The 18,800-nt window shown below is 35.7% G+C and overlaps 3 protein-coding genes across 3 annotated transcripts; 1 reads left to right on the top strand and 2 right to left on the bottom strand.

The window, feature by feature from the left end:
• Positions 1-380: 380 nt before the first annotated feature.
• On the bottom strand, positions 381-3,082 carry LOC140983415 (metal transporter Nramp3.2-like). The gene is made up of 4 exons (XM_073450465.1): positions 2,459-3,082; positions 1,877-2,013; positions 1,131-1,783; positions 381-737 (listed from the first exon to the last, which is right to left on the bottom strand). The coding sequence occupies exons 1-4, from the start codon at positions 3,046-3,048 to the stop codon at positions 525-527; spliced, it is 1,593 nt and encodes a 530-aa protein (XP_073306566.1). The 5' UTR covers positions 3,049-3,082; the 3' UTR covers positions 381-524.
• Positions 3,083-7,597: 4,515 nt separating this feature from the next.
• Positions 7,598-10,147, top strand: LOC140982560 (putative cyclin-A3-1). The gene is made up of 7 exons (XM_073449119.1): positions 7,598-8,186; positions 8,633-8,865; positions 8,960-9,112; positions 9,209-9,242; positions 9,344-9,493; positions 9,582-9,716; positions 9,818-10,147. Exons 1-7 carry the CDS (start codon positions 7,833-7,835, stop codon positions 9,890-9,892), a joined length of 1,134 nt encoding a protein of 377 aa, XP_073305220.1. The 5' UTR covers positions 7,598-7,832; the 3' UTR covers positions 9,893-10,147.
• A 651-nt stretch (positions 10,148-10,798) lies between these two features.
• On the bottom strand, positions 10,799-17,807 carry LOC140982559 (WD40 repeat-containing protein HOS15-like). Its single transcript, XM_073449118.1, has 14 exons — positions 17,641-17,807; positions 15,854-15,999; positions 15,388-15,757; positions 15,114-15,208; positions 14,932-14,978; positions 14,685-14,829; positions 14,449-14,512; positions 12,918-13,076; positions 12,682-12,803; positions 12,369-12,443; positions 12,147-12,200; positions 11,989-12,062; positions 11,473-11,547; positions 10,799-11,195 (listed from the first exon to the last, which is right to left on the bottom strand). The coding sequence occupies exons 1-14, from the start codon at positions 17,699-17,701 to the stop codon at positions 10,976-10,978; spliced, it is 1,707 nt and encodes a 568-aa protein (XP_073305219.1). The 5' UTR covers positions 17,702-17,807; the 3' UTR covers positions 10,799-10,975.
• Positions 17,808-18,800: the final 993 nt, after the last annotated feature.

Raw genomic sequence — 18,800 nt, 5'->3', positions numbered from 1 at the left:
TTTGGTGAAGATTCTTGAAAATTAATTTTGCGGCAGAGTAAATCTTGGACCAATGGACCGATCGTGCGATATCGATTCATCGACACCTACGAGATATGTATAAAATTTGAAAACTCCGTCACAATTATATAATAAACTCAAAAACTCTTTTTTAATTTAGGTTGTGATCGATTGTATGATTTGTATAAAATGATTTGATATAATAATAAATTAAAATTATATAACTTGATATTATTGATATTTGTCCCATACAAAGTCCAAGAATTTGAAATTCATATCATAAATCGGTTAAAATACGTGTTATTATCGTTAAATTACTAAAAAAAAAAAAAAATCATACGTTAGCAAAAAATTGAAACTATAGTATAACTTTCCTCTTCCATGTACAAAGTATAGTAATGAGTTGTAGATACATGGCAAAAAAGTATATGTCTATTTTATCTAAATCTCATTAAAATGGATCCTAGCTACATGTATTTATGGTGTAATTAACTCACAATTCTTCATTGATTTTGAATATGGTCCTAAGTTCTAGTGTAAGCAAATGCATGGGAACCGAAGCAGGAAACGAGGTTGGTGCCACGGAATACAAGATACACGATAAGTGCTACGTACGAGGATGCCCCCAAGCACATTATAATACCAAACAACAATCCATGAACCTCTGACATGAAGAAATCCACCAAAATGTATCCATTTATTGCTATTACCAGCGCAGACACACCCCAAGCTGTCCTCTGAAAAAACAAGATATTACTGGGAAAAATTTGTTTGCTTAATTCGTATATGATAAATGGGTGGTTTCAGCTAATTCTATAGGATCTAACAACTGTCGTTCTATCAAAATCTATAGATCATGTAAACATGCAATTCTGAAAACCTTTTAAATGGTACGATAAGATAAGTGCAGTGTTTTGATTGTTGTACTTGTCCCGCATAAGCATCGATAAATAACAGAGATGAATGTGGTTTTTTGTTTTAACAAACTTAGCACGAGTAATTATAATATATGCCCTCGAGTGGAGTTTGAATGCAAGTTCGAGAATGATGTTGCTCGAGCTCAACTCGACCATGGCCAGAATCGTCAAATTTTAGCAATAGATGGCAATAATATAAACCAGAAAGCATACCTCCAAAACAGTTCCAATCTTGAATCCACCCATAATCTGTTCGTTTGACACCAAGTGGACAAGAGGTATAACTGCAAATGGTATTTGCATGGCCTGAAGCACATTAAGCCATTCGTTTAAAACATCGAGCAACTCCTCCGAGCGATTAAAAACAATAGCCACAATAATAGTCGGCAAAATGGCGCAACTTCTGGTGATCAATGATCTTAGCCATCTTTTCAGCTGCAGATTCAGAAAACCACCCATAATAAACTGTCCAGCATATGTCCCCGTAATGGTGCTGCTTTGTCCAGCTGCTAGAAGACCGACGCCCCAAATGTAAAGAATCGGAAACTTGCTGCTTCCGTATCTTTCTTGAAGGTATTCTCCAGCATTTACCAAACCTATCGTCCTAGCTTGTGAGGTACCATAGAATCCCTTTGCAAAAACTGTTGTGACTAACAAGTTTATGATAAATGAGACAAATACTGCTGTAAAGGACTCGTATGTGTAGTAGTTGAGGGCTTCTTGAACTCTCCCTTTCTTTTTCAAGTCAACCTTTCTAGACTGTACTAAAGCTGAATATAGGAAAACATTATAAGGTGTGATGACGCAACCGATGATTCCAACGGCTTGTTGAACTGTCTTGGAGCCAAGCCTAGGTATCAAAATTCCTACAACGGGTCATTAGTTAGAAATGCGTTATTCGAACAAGTACAATGAAGAAAAATTTACAAGAAAATTAAGAAATATACAAAAACCAGTACCTTCTATAAGTTCGTGGCCACTTGGTTTTGTGTTGACGAACATCCATGCAAACGAGAACGCCATGCTTGAGATAAGCACAGCAAAAAAGGCTTCAAGCTTCCTGAATCCATAGTTTTCCAGAAGAAGGAAGATGAAACTGTACATGACAGTACCTCATCCATTAGATATAAAGAAGAAAAAAGCTTCATTTTGAATCTTCAAGTGGTGGTATTACATATAAACCTTTTGAAGTAATGATGATTTCTTTGTCTTTCATAATCAGTTTGAAATAAAAAGGACCATAAATTCATTAAACCAACTTCGTAAGGCTATTTTATGGTTCTGCGCTCATTTTCTTTGAATATACCAACCACCTAGTTATATCTTATCTCACTTTCTCATGCATAAATATGTATTACCATATTAAACGTGCAACTATGGTCCATATGTTCAACCTTGGACTCCCAAAATATTTTGATAAGGTTCGATATATATTATTCAAGAAACTAACTTAATTATTGTGGTATTTCATCTAATTTATTAATCAAGAAGATAATGACAATAAAAACAGCAATGAATTAATTCAGGAAAAAAAACCTTACCAATCGCAGGCAGTAATGAGAACACCTGCCCAAAGAGGCAACACCCCTTTGCTAAGTATCCTTATAGCAATCGCGCTGCCGATCACCTCCTGGATATCCGCCCCGATCAAAGCCACCTCAGCCATGAACCACAGCATCAGTCCCGCCCAGAAAGGGTACTCATCCCGACATATCTCGGCCAGATGCCGCCCTGTCGCGACCCCCAGTCTCAACGACAGTAACTGTATCAACAGCCCCATAACAGTGGCCCAAAACAGCAGCCATAGCAACGAATACCCCGCGATCGCGCCGGCCTGGAGATCACCCTCCAAATTCCCCGGATCAAGAAACGCGACGCTCATCAAGAACCCGGGACCCGTGAATTTCCAAAGCTTCTTCCAAGAAAAGGGAGGCACGGATGTGCCGGGAGACTCATCGAGCGGCGGCTCGATTTCGATGGCGTGTAAGAGGGTGTTTTCTTGTGATTCGTCGACGTGGGCTGGCGAGTGTGGTGTTGATGGGGTTGACGACGGCAATAGGGGGTTGGAGTCGTGGTGTTCTGCATGACGGTGGTGGTGGTGGAGGGTGGTGGAAGAAGAAGAAGAGGTCATTGGATGATTTGCATGGGAATATTGTATTGTTATTTTGCTCCCAAGTGCGGTGTCAAAGTGTGAGAATTTTAATGGAAATCTATGACATTGGCTTTTTTTTTAAGGGGAGCTAACTGCTAAAGCACAACAAGCGAGCCATTTTTTAATTTTACATTTTGAAAATAAGAATAATATTTTATGTGATTTTTTTACAAATTAATTATTTTTCACATTACATTTTTATTTTATTCAGCACTTTATCAAAAAGCATATCCATTAATTAAAATATTAACTAAAAACTAATCTGAAATATAAATATTACACACACAAAATTTCCAACTTTTTAAAACTGAAATTTACGTTGAAATTTTTTAAATTATACAAAATGAAAAAATAAATCAAATCGATATTCGGCTGACAAATGAGATTAATTACTTATATCAAAATATGAGGATACATTTTATCTCATAATTTGCACATTTTGCATTTTTAGTCTTGTTATCCATCAATTCGTAGTATCAGTATCTTAACTTGTATTTTTTTAATATTAGTCTTTTTACATTGGAATGGTGATATGACGCCAAAAAATACTAATATGACACTGAAATACTGATACGGTGCCACATATTGTTTACGTGTCTCATATCATGTCAACATTCTAATGAAAAATAACTAAAATTGAAAAAAATACAATTTAATGTACTAAAACCGTGAGTTGACTGATAACATGACCAAAATGAAAAAGTACAAGTTAGGGGACTAAATTTGTGAATTGCCTGATAACAATATCAATATGAAAAATATACAAGTTATGGAACCAAAAATATTCCTCTCGCTATAAAAACATACAACCATATGTAAAAACAATTCATACATTTACACATGATCAAAATAAATTCAAGCATATTGAGATATTCATCGACACACATGATATATTATATCCTTAAGAAACACTTACAAATCGAAAGTCCTTTTCTTTTTTTTCCTTTTTTTTTTTTTTGCTTTTTTAAATCAAAAACTCCTCAATTGATCCATAAATGTTTCATATATATGTAGTGCTTGACATGCACATCATAAATTTTACTCGTTTGTAATTCTTGCATTAACTTTGAAGTACGTACACGGCTAACAATTTTCGCAGAATACGGATATGTAGAACAACCATCAACTGCGGGAGATGTGTTCAGCTTTGACATTCTTCTGCCGGAGCTCTTTACTGGAAAGAGCCCTATGGATGAGATATATATTCACCGGAGGTCTAAATCTAAAGAGATGCGTGGATAGTAAGTTTTCAACCCAAGTGGAGAAAGTATTGGATGGTCCATAGATGGATAATCCGTTGTTCATTCTTGAATGTAAGAGGTATGTTAAGTTATTACACGTCAGTTGGATAGAGTTCCTCCAAGTTACATGTGTGGACTTGGACAATCATATTTTCTTAAGCTACCTTATGGGTTTAGTCATATTCAAATCTCAATATTTAACAACTTGTCCTTCCGCGTTATGAAAGATTCAAGAATTGTAAAGAAGACAATTTTGTAGCTCAAATGGTATTTCACCATAGAGCTGGTTTGAAGAAACGCCAAGAGCTACCAACCCTTCGACATTACCCAACGAACATGGAATTGGCCCGGAAAGCGTGTTTCTGGCAATCATCAACTTCTCCAAGCTCTTGCAGTTCCCAATTGACTTGGGAATGTTGCCAGACAGTTTATTAAATTGTCTGAAAAATTGATTTCCATAGTATTCTCAAAAAGCCAAATTTGTTCTGGTAGAGTACCAGCAGTGAGTTAACTATCAGAAAGATTTAAGAAAAGTACTCAACTTGGAGAGATTGACAATTTCTCTTGGCATGCTTCCATTGAGCTTATTATAAAACAAATTAATGGAAATTAATTTTGGAGGTTCCCAAATGTGATAGATATGCTTCCAATCAACTGATTCTTTGATAGATCTATCTCTGTTAACAGTCGGAGATTACATAAAAAATCTGGGATTCCTCCAAGCAATCTATTTTCAGCTAATGTCAATACTTTTAACTCCTTCAATTGCCCGATCACTTGTGGGATTTCTCCGGAAACATCATTGTTCATCAAACTTAGCAATTCCAAGCCCCTAAAATCACCAGTGGAAGAGGGTATAGTGCCATATATATTGTTTATGCCCATGTACAACATTGTTAGTACCTTTGAAAGTTTACCTACGGTCGTGTCCGTGGGAATCACACCCTCAAGAAGATTGGAATCAAAGGCGAGGAAGTTCAGCTGGGTGCTATTAGATAATAATTCAAGAAAACCAATTCCCTCTTTGTTAGAATTGACAATGTTATTGAAGCCTATGTTGTACATTCCAAGTTTTGGGAGGTTTCCAAGTCCAGGGAGGTATAGTCCCCATGCAAACGGTTATTGGCCATACGAATGATCTGTATGTTTGTGAGGTTCTGCAGGCGCAGGGACCAAGGAATGGTCCCTGTGAATTTATTGATGCAAAAGTTGAATCCTAAAAGATTTGGCAATGTCAATCCAACGTATCCAAGTAGGTCTCCCACAAATTGTTTGAAGCTAAAGCCAAATATACAAGAGAAGAAGAGATGTATATTGAGGGAGAACAGTGCCAGATGTATACGGGACAAATCACTAGGCATCGGGCCGCTTAATCTATTAGTGCCCAAGTTCAAATACGCAAGATGAAATGTTTGCTAAGGATGATGGACGATCACCCGAAAGCTGGTTTCTTGCAAGATTCAGACTTGTAGCTGCATGAGTGTGCTGAGATCTTCAGGAATTTTCCCTGAAATCTGATTTTGCATTAAATCTACCACACTTGGCTCTCTGCACTGGCCTAAATTTGAAGGTATGACGCCATCCAAACTGTTGAAACTCGCGTTCAAAGTTGGAAGGCGAAATAGGTTGCCCAGCTGATCAGGAAGTTATCCTGTCAGCTGGTTGTTTTGCAACTCAAGTGACTTTAAAAACGATGGCCGGAAAGTTAAAGATCAATAACACGTTGGGCCAGTTTATTACAAGAAACGCTGCTCCAGTTACAAGGCGGCAGATTTTGTTCGGGAGTTGATAAGAGGATTTGGAACACTAGACTTGAATGAAATCAAGGCTTATTTGTCTGTGATCAAGCTTAAAGGGGAAGATTCTAACATGGTAGACAGACCAAGGATCACAAGTATAATGGCTAATCTCTTGCAAAGTTTGATGTACCGTCAGAGAGTTGGTTAAAGAAATGAAGGAAAGTAAGGCCTTATTTATAGAGTGAAGCATTGGTACAGAGTAATTGATGTTGATATAGCTACGCATGGCGCGTTGAAGAATTCTTTGGGGGCAATTTTCATACCAACTCTACGTTACGAGAAAAATAGCATGATAAATTAATGTATATGCCAAGTTAAGAAATTAATAAAAACTTTTATTTTTTAGAAAATTTATTTCATAATATGGACCGTTAATTTCATTTTGGTTCTCCTAATAATAATCTATAAAATGTTTAAAAACAAGACTGTAGGATAATTAATGATCAAACTCAACACACGATCCATTTGTTTTAACCAACGAGTCATCCATGTATAACTTTCTTGGAGAAAATATGTTACTAGGGATGGCAATTTTCCCCGCGGGTTCGGGGCTCCGCGGGGAAAACCCGAAACGGGGCGGATTCGGGGATATGTTAATGGGTTTGGTTTCGGGTTCGGGGATTTTTAAAAATCCCCGAAATATATTGGGACGGGTTTGGGAATCCTATCCCCATACCAAACCCTCCCAAACTCGCCCCGATAATATATATTATTTTAAAAATTCGGGTATTTCAAACGGGGACGGGGACGGGGACGGGGATTTTATCCCCGCGGGTTCGGGGACGGGGATTCCCCGATTAGATGGGTCCGGGGATGGGAGCGGGGATATAATTAGGGGACGGGGATGGGGATGGCAAACCCGCCCCCGCCCCCGCCCCGTCCAATTGTCATCCCTATATGTTACAATATACACATATAGTTATGTAAACCAGCCTGAGATGTGACGGAGTTCTCCATTTATAGGATCTAACCCATTCCAACTACCCAAAAATTACTTAACTTCAAATTTGTTTCAAAAAAAAAAAAATTTCAGTACTTATTCCCAATTCATAATATTTACGAGTTTGTAAAATGCATAGAGTGATACTATAAAAAGTGATTCTTAACTTTTTATTATTTTTTATCTCTAGTTTTTGTTTATTTTAATTGAAATCTAAAAATAGTTTAAAAAAATGATTTTGGTAATATTAGAATAACTTAATTATTAAACACTAGACATTTTTTATTTTCAAGAAGGTCACTCACATGTTTGTAATCTATAAATTTAATCAGATATTTAAAACCAAAATATGTTGCTAAAACTCCATAAGTATCGCCTTATTTACTACATTATAATAATAAAAAGAAAGCATATATCATTATGCCAATAAATGAAAAAAATTAACATGAAGATGTAATTTATAAAACATCTTATTTTAATTTAATATAAATAAATATATAAATGAGATTAACCTTACCAAAATAACCGTTTCTGAATTGAAATGTGAACCGGGAGGGAAACTCATTTCCAAATCCTCCGATTTCAAAACTTTTTGCAGTCTGAAAATCAAATCAAAGCCAGCTCTTTCAGTTTCGTTTCGAACCGCGCTCACTACAATATTTTTCAAAACCCTATCGAAGAGCGGTTCTAATTGAAGCTTATATACTGAAACCCTTAAGCTCAACTTGCTCACTGTCACAGCCATTTTCTTGAATCCCCCTTTTTAAGGATTCTTAAATTAAAATGGCCGACCAAGAAAACTGCGTCAGGGTCACGCGCTTGGCGGCTAAGAAGCGAGCGGCGACGGAGTCTGCGCAGGAGCATAACAAGAAGAAGAGGGTTGTTTTGGGTGAGATTCAGAATGTTGCGTCTTCACAGGGTGTGGGTTTGGAGAAAAAAATGAAGTGCGACGTTGCAAAGAAAAAGAAGGAAGTTAAGCCTAAAAGGGATGCGAAGAATAGTAAATCGGGTTTGAAGGACACTTTAGGTGTGAAGGAAGATTATGATTCTTGGATTGATGTGGTTGCTGGATCTGATGACCCGCAGATGTGTGGAGCCTACGTTTCTGATATATATGGTTATCTTCATAATATGGAGGTGAGCCTGATTTTGATTTATTACTGTTTTTTTTTAATTTGGGATTTAATGACTACAGTTCCTTGTTTTGTTGAATGCAATTGCAGCTAATTTGAGTTATTTAAGTTTATCTTACTTGATAAATGTATTGGGTTTGATTTGATGATGAGGTTATTTGAGTCTAAAAGTGAACGAATGGGCTAAGCCTAAATGTGGAGAAGTGGGTTTTAGGCCTTTAGCTTTCCTTTTCTGCTCAAATGGCGCTGTTGATTATATTTGTTTTTAATTTTGATAAAGTTGAAAACTTTTGCTTTAATTGTTGCAGATGAGTGCCCTTAGCATATCGCAATTGTAGCTATAAAAGTTGGCTGCTGGATCTCATATTGATTGCTTGTGTTGATTCTTCACATATTACCTGAAATTTGTAGTTTGGGATATTAAATTGGATTGGTGTTTTTTTCATCTAGATGGAGGTCGAGAGAAGGCCACTTGCAGATTACTTGGAAAAGATTCAGAAGGATGTTACGGCAAACATGAGAGGGATTTTAATAGATTGGTTAGTGGAGGTTGCAGAAGAGTACAAGCTTGTTTCGGATTCGTTGTATCTAACTGTTTCCTACATCGATAGATTCTTATCTACCAATGCTATTAACAGACAAAAACTTCAGCTTCTTGGTGTTTCTTCAATGCTCATAGCTTCGTAAGAACCTCATGATTGACATCAAATATTTTGTTTAAGAATACCAGTGTCCATGTTTCTCTGACAAGTTTTTGTATTCTGTGGTGATTTATAGAAAATACGAAGAGATTAGTCCTCCACACGTGCAAGATTTTGTTTATATAACTGATAACACATACACCAAACAAGATGTCGTGATGATGGAGGCCGATGTACTCAAATCCCTTAAATTTGAAATGGGCAACCCTAACGTTAAGACATTTCTCAGGTAGAGGTCTATTAAGGTTTATCACGTCCAGTTTTCGTAGACATTTTCTTGATTCATTTGGCTAAATTTATTTCCCTTCTGTAATTGGTGTTTCAGAAGATTCACCAGGATTGCTCAAGAAGATTACAAGGTAAATTTTCGTTAACATCTGAGTCCCCACATGTTAGGTGTTTTGTTAACTTTCCGATCGTTGATATTTAATTATTCTTATTTATACACTGCCTTATGCAGGATTCCAGTCTGCAAGTGGAATTCTTAGGATACTACCTTGCGGAGTTAAGTTTGCTGGATTACGAATGTATTAAATTCTTGCCTTCTTTGATAGCTGCTTCGGTCATATTCCTTGCAAGATTTACGCTCCAACCTAATCAACATCCATGGGTAAATTCCAAAAGGTTTTGAATCGGTTTTACTTAATTGTCTGTGCGATCATTTCTAATAACCTTAACTGTCGTTTAATTTTCTACAGAATTTGGCTCTGCAATGTCACTCGAGATACAAGGCTATGGATTTGAAAGAATGTGTTTGTATCCTTCATGACTTGCAATTGAGTAAAAAGGGTGGTTCTTTGGTTGCAGTGAGGGAGAAATACAATCAACACAAGGTTAATACTAAACACTCACTCAATGTTTTCTGGGTTCTGCTTTCATGTATATTATTCTAACCCTGGGATAGTATTTGAAAAATCGTTTCATTGTGCAACAGTTCAAGTGTGTCTCAACATTATCTTCGCCTTTGGAGATACCGGAGTCGTTTTTCGAAGGCATCGACGTCATCTGAACTCTGAAGAAATATAATTTTTGAACCCTTGAAATCCAGGAAATTGTACATAGAACTTTCAAGATTGCCAGTTTGGTTGGTTATTTTTCTGGGCTTCGGTATAGGGTTACTTTAGATTACGCATCTCCATTACTTACATGGGCAACAAATGAAGATTTTCCTACATTAGTTGTAATCACTTCATAATTTTCATCCTTGTGTAGCATTTAAGCGAATAGTCAGACTATATATGCGGACTTAGATTTATGTTTTGAATTTTAATGTTGCAAATGTTAACCAAAACAAGATTAGTGATATTTATTTGTTAAAAATCGGATTTTTTTTTTAAAAAAAAGTTCAAATTGCTCCAATATAATCCTTCAAAGTTCAAACATCAGTAAATCCTTGTCTGTCATCGCGTAACCAACTATGGTAGCAATATATCGAAAAATATATTAAGAAAAATTTATAGCATGTAAATATCATTAATAAATCAGACATGTAATAGAGAAAATATATAATAATCTGTTACTTACGTATGCTCTATCTCTATTGTTGACAAATTTTATTGCAAAAGTTTAATAAATTTCATGGGCTCGAACTATAACATTCCCAGGACTCCTAGCTGCTGCTTCTCTCTGGCAGCCGCTGATCCCATATACTGAAACGTCAAATGTGGATTTTCCAGCTAACCTGAACACTAGAAACTTCCGTTTGATCAGCTAATACTCTTTTGAATTCAATCCCAAGGAAAATGTGATCCAGATTGATGAGATCAAGAAATAAATGGCGCCGTTCTGGCATCGGTCATGTAATAGATGATACATTTTTCTTTAGCGAGGCCGCTCAGTGTTTTGGTTCTAACTTCCTATAAATACGTATCATTTTCAATGTTAAAAAAAGAGGGCGTTTAAATGACACCGAAGAGACAAATTTACAACCCCAAAACGAATTTCGCAGGCGGCTAAACTAGTTCGATATTCTTCAACATTCTAAAGGGTATCAAAGATTGAACAGAACCTAGACCAACGGCCTACATCAATGTCAGTGTCACCAAAACCTATCTCATACATCTTAAAACAGTGCAAAATAATCTTCTAATTTCTACATTCGGAAATCCAAGACACAAACCACATTGTTTGCGAAACAAGCTGCAATCTTATCACCCTCCTTGTTCCAGCAAACTTCAAAGATCCCTCCATTCCCCGTGAAAGTTTTCACTATCTTGGCTTCCTTCACAGACCATACGTGCAAGCATTTATCCAATGATCCACTAGCCAAATACTCGCCATTCGGGCTAAATGCAACGGAATAAACAGGATCCCTGTAGTTGGATTGGTGGACATTAGAGTGAGTAGAATTCAACAATAGCTCTATATTCAATGAAATCGAGAACACCAGAAGAGCTCTGTAATGTGCGTTCTCTTTTTGGGTTTTTTAGTTCATCAGGTTCAAAGTCTTAATAATCATAGCAACTGAATTAAAGCAAAGTCATGGTTCAAATGTGAGTAGATGATAAGCACGAGACAACACTTAAATGGTTTTATGTAAAATTTAGACATATTTTCATGGTTTATGTAAAATTTATCTAGGTGCCATACCTGTGGCCATTTAAGTTGTGGAGAAGACGCCCAACATCCACTTCCCAAAGCTTTATGGTTGAATCAAAGGAGGCACTGCAGATGCAAGGGAGTATAAGATAATAGTCTATAAGAAAAAATTACAAAAGTGAACTGCGTATGGATCGAGTTAATTAAAATATGTACGAACTGGCCATAATTTGCAGATTGCTTAATATGGCACAAAAATCGCCATTGTGTTTAGTGAAATATGGGAAAATGACCCAACAATCCCATACAATCAAGAGGTCTGCGATCGGGATTGAACAAGGAGTGCAGATTATGGTCTTAGTTTATTCATATTCATTGCTAATCTTTGTCCCATCATTTATCCTCCAGCCTTACTGAATACCGATCTTAAAGTGACCCTTTAACCTTCCTCCCTTCTTGAGTTCTTTCATTTTAGTTCCGCAAAGTCTTCATATTGTATAAATCATACAACCTCACTACCAAATAACATTGTGTAATCACTCAATCGTCAGAGGCAATAATAGTAACCTGGCTAGCACCAGTTGCCGATTAGGGTGGTTGGTCCCAGCTCCTGTTGGACTCCATCGGACAGTGTATATCTCCTGTGAAAATAGTACGTACATGTCCATAAAGCAGATTTACAGATTGCAGAACAAAGGAGACGATGGACGAGATTCATGTCATACCTTGGCATGTTCCTTCAAATCAAGCAAGCAGGAGTCCTGTTTCATGGTCCATATCTGCATTATAATCAGCCAGTTGTCACCCCATTGTATGCTAGCATTAAGAGAGAATGAATAGATGAATAAAATGTGCTCAGTGAGATGCACTCTCTACAGTCCTTTTTTGGCAAATTGTGAGGGAACAGTACATAAACTAATCACACTAAAACACATAGTGCATCTGACCTTTGCCGTAGAATCATCAGAGCACGAAGCCAGTAGGGATCCAGAGGGGTCCCACTTGATAGCATTCACTTCACCCTAAAATAGAACATGAGAATATTAAATAAAATAAGTAAATCGTATTCAAGCATGTATTCTTTTCATACAATAAAGCTTCAATTGTGAGGCACATAGATATTTTGAGACAAATATCAACTTACATAAGGTTTACAGATTAGCATTATTAGCTACAAAGCTGGCAGAAAATGACAAATTTGTGCAAATTCTGGTACATTATCGTGGAAATTATTGAAATAATGTAGAAACAGAAATAAACCTGATGACCAGAGAAAGTTTTGATTGGTCGGTTCTCTCCAACTTTACAAACATATATCATGCTATCAGTGGAGCAGGTTGCAAATGAAGTGTTGTTTCGCCAATCAACATCAAGGGCAGGAGCTGCAACATAAACACATGTAATAGCTGTATGATGTGACCAAAGACACAAAATATAGAAAAATTGACATGCATAAAGCAAACCTTTAAAATAAGAAGGAATAAAGAGTTAAAAACCTGAGTGAAACTCAAACTGTTGTTTCCATTCTCCGGTCTTGACATCCCATACAATTGCAGTTTTATCAACACTTCCACTGAGAAGATAATCCCCTTTCTTGTTCCACTTTAAGGAGAAAATCGGCCCTTTATGTTTATTTAATGTACTGATCAACTCCCCTAGACACAAACCATGTGAGCGCATTATGCATATTTAGAGATGAATATGGACCCAAGCACTCACAATGTAAACAGCACTTTAGATGAATATATATAACTAGGAATTAATTGGTTGTTGCACTCTTGATTTGTAGCTTACTCAAGTTGAAATTGGAAATTAGCAGGAAAAAAATTCCAGTCCCAAAATAGCCTCATATCATTGTTTGATGGTCTTCCAATTTTCCCAAGTGAATAATGGGAAGGTACCTTTTATCCTACTTCCCCACTTTGACACTGAAATTCAAACCCACCAGTATAGCTTCTTAGTTTCCTCAGAAATAGCAAAACATTCCCATCATGTTGCTCACCACCACCACCTTCCTTTTTCTTCTTGTGGTGATGCTATGACCTTGTTGAATCCAAGACCTTTCCCAAAAGAGGTAGTGAATTATCATTTTCAACGAAAAGGTTAATAGCTTACCACCAGCAGCTTATTTTAAACTACAGACTCTGATTCAATATCATTCACCGGCTTTTCGATAACAAGAAAGAGTCAAGTCAAAAGTCCAAGAACTTGGACATTTTGTAAAAAAAAAATGAGCTGGAAACAGAATGGTAGCATGATATGAACTCCAATTTATTCATCTTGAACAATCCACGACGTAGCAGAAGCACCTCACAGTTTCAAGGCATTATCCTATCAATTTGAACATGAAGAGCTACATTCTAGTTTTGTTTATCTTTAAGGTTGCTACGGTAGAATACCTTCTTTATTGCCACTGAACTGACAGGATATAGAGCATTACAAGTCAAACTGTCAAAATCTCATTCTAACTTTTATGGCAAAATCTCTCTTTCTTTAAACTTTTATTCGGCTTTCATATTTGTTGCATTAATTACTATTTTGTTCAAGTAGTCCCTGTTATATTAGCAATCAATCTTGAAATACCCTTCAAGCTATAGATATATAGATTAAGAGCATCAAATAACTTTTATTACTTCAAATATGTAAAGCAATCGTACTGAGACGCTAAATAAATCTGTAAAGCAATCGTACCGAGAGACGCTAAATAATTCTAAAAGTACAGATCTCCATAGATTCTCCCACATTCATCATGAACCATATAGTCATCATAAATACTTAAACTAAAGGTGCTTAGTAATCTCAAAACTGAGGGAAATATTTGAACTAGTTTCAACTTATAAAGGGTGTGCTTTTTTAACTTCTTGAAGCACAAACGAAAAATTTGAAGCCCAGTATGATCCTAAATTATGATTATGATTTGAGTGATTCAAAAACTCTTATCATTTCCAGAGGTAACCGAGTTCAATCGGAACATAACAAGCTTTACAGAGGCAAAAATTTTAGATCAACCATATAAATTACGCTTACCATCTCTACTCCATATTCTTGCTTGACCATCGTATGAACCAGTAGCAAGTAGTGCACCATCAACCTATATAAAAACAAGTCAAAGTGGAAGGAAACATTGATAATCATGTGGAACTACAAACATATATGTGCCCGTCCCCTGACTGCCTGAGTTATCATACAAAGGAAGGAACAAATTTTAGAAATTTTTACAATGAGAAAACACTAAGAAGTATCAACAAAATGAAATAACTCACATTCCAATCAAGTGTGGTCACATCCTTGCTTTTCTCGTTTGTTCTACCCTTGAAATGCCTCAGTACAACATTATGATGCCCATTTTGCATATTGGAGCTAGATGGCCCATCAATGGTCCAAATCCTAGCTGTCGAATCTCCAGACCTATAAAAAAGAATAATAATAAAGGTTGGATTCACAGAAAATGAATTCATAGGAAGCTATACATAATTATTCATCAAATAAGTATATTGGTGTCTTGCTCACCCTGAAGCAAGAAATGGCCCAACTGGATTCCATGCACATGCAAAAACCTGTGAAACAAACAAGTGCATTAGCAACACATAGCGAAGGAAAAAACAAGATAGTTCATCAAAATTCCTCTGCAATAAACTGCAGGCCATAAAATTAAACAATGATTGATGAAGATTCATGATATATGATCAAACCTCGGAAGTATGGCCTTGCAGAACGGTAACATCACTGCTTGATATTTCATAGGAAAAGGAATCTACACTCGTGCAAATATCCATAGGTTCTGGACCTATTTACCATCAATGAACAAATAGAGTAAGTCTTTTAAACAAATCATGAAGAATAGCAAGAAAAAAAGCACTACAAGATGAACATTGATTTTCCAGTTTATCTCGAAGATTATAGAGCCATCTTCAGCATAAATGAGCACATATGTAGCAAGTAAAACAAAATCTGACGGTATATTACCCGTATCAGTTGCATTTCCCTCAAGCCTGCCGTTAACCTCATCTCCAGAAGGATTTGCAACACTGGCACCCTCCAATGGCTTTTCCTTCTCTTTACCTGTTGCTTTCTCCTTTTCTTTCTCTATCTTCTCTTTTTCCCTCAGATGTTTTTCATTCTCCTTTTCTTTAGCAAAATCCTTCTCTTTTTCCATGGGAATTCCATGGCCATGCTCCCGCCCATTTTCAGTTATGTCTTTCTCCTTTCCCTTGAACTTTTCTTTCCGCTTAGCTTCTTTCTTCTCTTTCACGATCTTTTGAAGTTCATGTACATCTTTGGTTATAAGATCCAGAGGGTTTAGGAACTGAAAATCTTCATCCGTATCTAAATCATCCTGGGGTGTAACAACTATCTAACAGTTAAACATTTTCAAAAGTAAAAAAAAAAAAAAAAAGTACTCTAAAGCGCAACCTCAATTAAGAATGCTTACATTACCAAAGTTTGCTTCTAGTTCAAGATATTGGATTCCTTTCTGAATAAATGTAACAAGTGCACCGGGTGGAACAAGATTTCCATCAATAGTACTCTTGTTGATCCCTGCCTCATATCCTAAAGCGAAAGCAGAATGGGCAAACCCTGACAAATAGGGCAAGCATTAAACATCACCAAATCGTAGGGACTTGGTGCTATCAGAACTTGAGTGGTGGAAGGTGTGAAAATCTGAATATCTTAAAATTTTCATTAGGTGGCAAAACGAAATGAATTTAGCCTCCTTCAATTTTTCAAAACTGTTAGGCATGTCATAACTCATTTAAGAGCATTGTGTGATTCCATTAAAGTAAGACCATGACTATGATTTCTTGGATCAATAAACCAAGTCTATAACTTGCATAAATCTGGGGATCTCCAACCACTAGCTACATGCTATATAGTTAATTGACCTAATTATCACTCTGTGTGGCCTTGTAACAGAAGAATATGATCCTATATAATGAAGGAAAAGAAACGGAGTTGCCAAATTCCTTTCTATTTATTCTGTTTCTTTCCTTCCCCAACAATTCTTGAATTTCTGGACCACAGCAAGCTCGGAAATGGTGACATCGGATCGATCTCTATCACGATCAAGTATTGGTGTTTTTTGGAGTATCAATAGAGCAAATCTCCCAAAGCATTAATAATATCAATAAACTACAATTGACAGAAGATTATTTTTATTTAGTGGGCACCAACTATTTCCTCCAAATCTAGCAAATAACACTTTTACTGTTATTTTGTAACTCTTGCCAAAACTCCAATGTTCTAATTAACAGTGATGATTACAAATAAACAAAATTATCCGCATGTTTCAAGATAAACATGTGACCTTTATAATATATCACAAAGAATCATTCTCATTCAACCTTTTTGGGGTAGTAGATAGATGAGAACCGTTCAAAACGCTTGTCCCAAAAGCAGGAGTACAAGGGAGACAACACAATCAATAGTTCTATATTTTAACAGTCCAATATGTTAGCCGAATATCAAAAAAATTATATGCCTGGAATTAATAACCAAGACATGCATATACAAGCTGATCTGGTATTAGGCAACAAAAGGCCACCCAAGACCAACTTTACGAACAATAGAAGCGGTTTTTGAACCTATGGTTTCAAATTTGCAAACCCTAGTTGTGAATTCATATCGAACAGCTTGTACCAAAATCTAGAACTTATGGGAGCAGGATTAATGGTCGTTTATTTTAAAAAGGGTGAATCAAAATCTTGTCCCCTACAATATTCTGTTGATACTTTCTTCTATCATTTACTTTTTTTTGCAAGAGCGAGCAGTAATTCTAAATAATCCATAACGACAACAACACAATCTTTTCAACAAGGAATTGTCATGCCCATTTGCATCAATTCAAGCCAGAGAAACTTGAAACCTCCAACGGTAGCGAGGATGGCAGTACAAGCGCATACCAAACAATTCACTCTCCGGGGCTGGGCAAATTTAAGCAATATAAACTCTGAAACTTGCATTGTGTCAAAATAAATTGGAAAATTTTCAATTCGAGCGGAAACACAAGGCCAATCTTACTCGCATTATATTCATAATTGACAGTTAAAACCGGATTTCATAATTTACTGAAAGTCAATAAACAAGTGAATCGAAAATCTAAAACCCATTACCCTTCCCTTCCCCACTGAAACAATAGAAAGCAAGAAATTTGGGTGAACAAATTTAAACCACAAGACCCAAAATATACAAACGTAAAAAGGAGAGAAAGGGAAAAAAAACCTGATTCGTTAAGGTAACGGAAGATGAGGTAATTCAGCTCCGACGAGGTCAAGGAGATCATTGTCCCAAATTCACCGTCCGCATGAAACAATTCTCCTCCGGTGGGAGCAATGAGAGAAAAGGGGCCTTTGCGATTTCGGAATTGATTTCTACTCACTAATCACTGAGGCAAAGTAGGAGATATAGTTACTAGTATCAAATGACTAAAATGTCCTTACCTAAAATAAATAATAAATTGTTTATGTAAATACACATATATATATATATAATTTTGATATCTTGTACACTCATTATACATATTTATGTGAGCATTGATGTGGTGACACTCACCTATTGGATGTAATGAAACATAAAAAAATTATACATCTAATAAATGAGTATCATCTTATCAATTTACGGTGAATGTATAACATATAAAACTGTACATAACTTGCATAATAACATGATAAAATTATTTAATAATGAGGTATGTCATATGTTATAGATATAATACAATTAATTTTGATATTTCATATAACAACAATACATTTTATAGCAGGTATGTGTAATAGTATTACTGGTTAATAAATTAATTAGTAAAATATATTCTCTAACTATTGTGAGTAGTTCTTATTTTTGTTAGATAAGTAATCAAATAAATAAATAATTAGCAAATTATTTTAAAAAAGTGTAATAATTATAATTTTGAAATGGTCATAGTTTTCCTAAGATGCCTTTTTTTTTTTATATATATAATATAATATAGATAACTAGATATATAATAAAAGATTTCTCTTTATTTTGTTATTTTAATCAAATTATGATAATATATAAGAGAGGTAATGCAAAAAAATAAAAACCCATTTATTTAAAATGTGCTAGTCAATATGAAATTTAATTTAAAACATTCAATGTGTGTTGATAGTTATTTTGGCAAATGCAAACACTAACTACGAAGTACATTTATATATATTTCAATACACTTCCACGATCAATGAAGTTTAAATATATATTTAAATTTTAAAAATCCCACTTTCTCAGTCAATTAGCCAATTAAATGGGTAGAAAAAAGACGCGTTACTCGTTGTCTTTGTCTTCTGATTATTTCACTGATATTGGATTCATTTTTATACAAGATGTTAAAACATCTGATCTGAATTCAAACAAAAAGATATAATTTA

Source organism: Primulina huaijiensis, chromosome 8 (genome assembly GCF_012295235.1).
Source record: "Primulina huaijiensis isolate GDHJ02 chromosome 8, ASM1229523v2, whole genome shotgun sequence".
In the NCBI taxonomy this organism is placed as follows: domain Eukaryota; kingdom Viridiplantae; phylum Streptophyta; class Magnoliopsida; order Lamiales; family Gesneriaceae; genus Primulina; species Primulina huaijiensis.
The sequence above is the reverse complement of the archived record's forward strand: the minus strand, read 5'-3'. Positions and strand labels throughout refer to the sequence as shown.

What these genes read in the sequence shown, in the direction of transcription:
- LOC140982560 (XM_073449119.1), top strand. Translation starts at nt 7,833, where the DNA reads ATGGCCGACCAAGAAAACTGCGTCAGGGTCACGCGCTTGGCGGCTAAG. An exon ending in TCTTCAATGCTCATAGCTTC is followed by an intron (nt 8,866 to 8,959) that starts GTAAGAACCTCA and finishes GGTGATTTATAG; the next exon opens with AAAATACGAAGAGATTAGTC. An exon ending in AACCTAATCAACATCCATGG is followed by an intron (nt 9,494 to 9,581) that starts GTAAATTCCAAA and finishes AATTTTCTACAG; the next exon opens with AATTTGGCTCTGCAATGTCA.
- LOC140983415 (XM_073450465.1), bottom strand. Translation starts at nt 3,048, where the DNA reads ATGACCTCTTCTTCTTCTTCCACCACCCTCCACCACCACCACCGTCAT. An exon ending in CTCATTACTGCCTGCGATTG is followed by an intron (nt 2,014 to 2,458) that starts GTAAGGTTTTTT and finishes TGTCATGTACAG; the next exon opens with TTTCATCTTCCTTCTTCTGG. An exon ending in TGGCCACGAACTTATAGAAG is followed by an intron (nt 1,784 to 1,876) that starts GTACTGGTTTTT and finishes GACCCGTTGTAG; the next exon opens with GAATTTTGATACCTAGGCTT.
- LOC140982559 (XM_073449118.1), bottom strand. Translation starts at nt 17,701, where the DNA reads ATGATCTCCTTGACCTCGTCGGAGCTGAATTACCTCATCTTCCGTTAC. An exon ending in GGGCCATTTCTTGCTTCAGG is followed by an intron (nt 14,830 to 14,931) that starts GTGAGCAAGACA and finishes TCTTTTTTATAG; the next exon opens with GTCTGGAGATTCGACAGCTA. An exon ending in TGACCACACTTGATTGGAAT is followed by an intron (nt 14,513 to 14,684) that starts GTGAGTTATTTC and finishes GTTTTTATATAG; the next exon opens with GTTGATGGTGCACTACTTGC.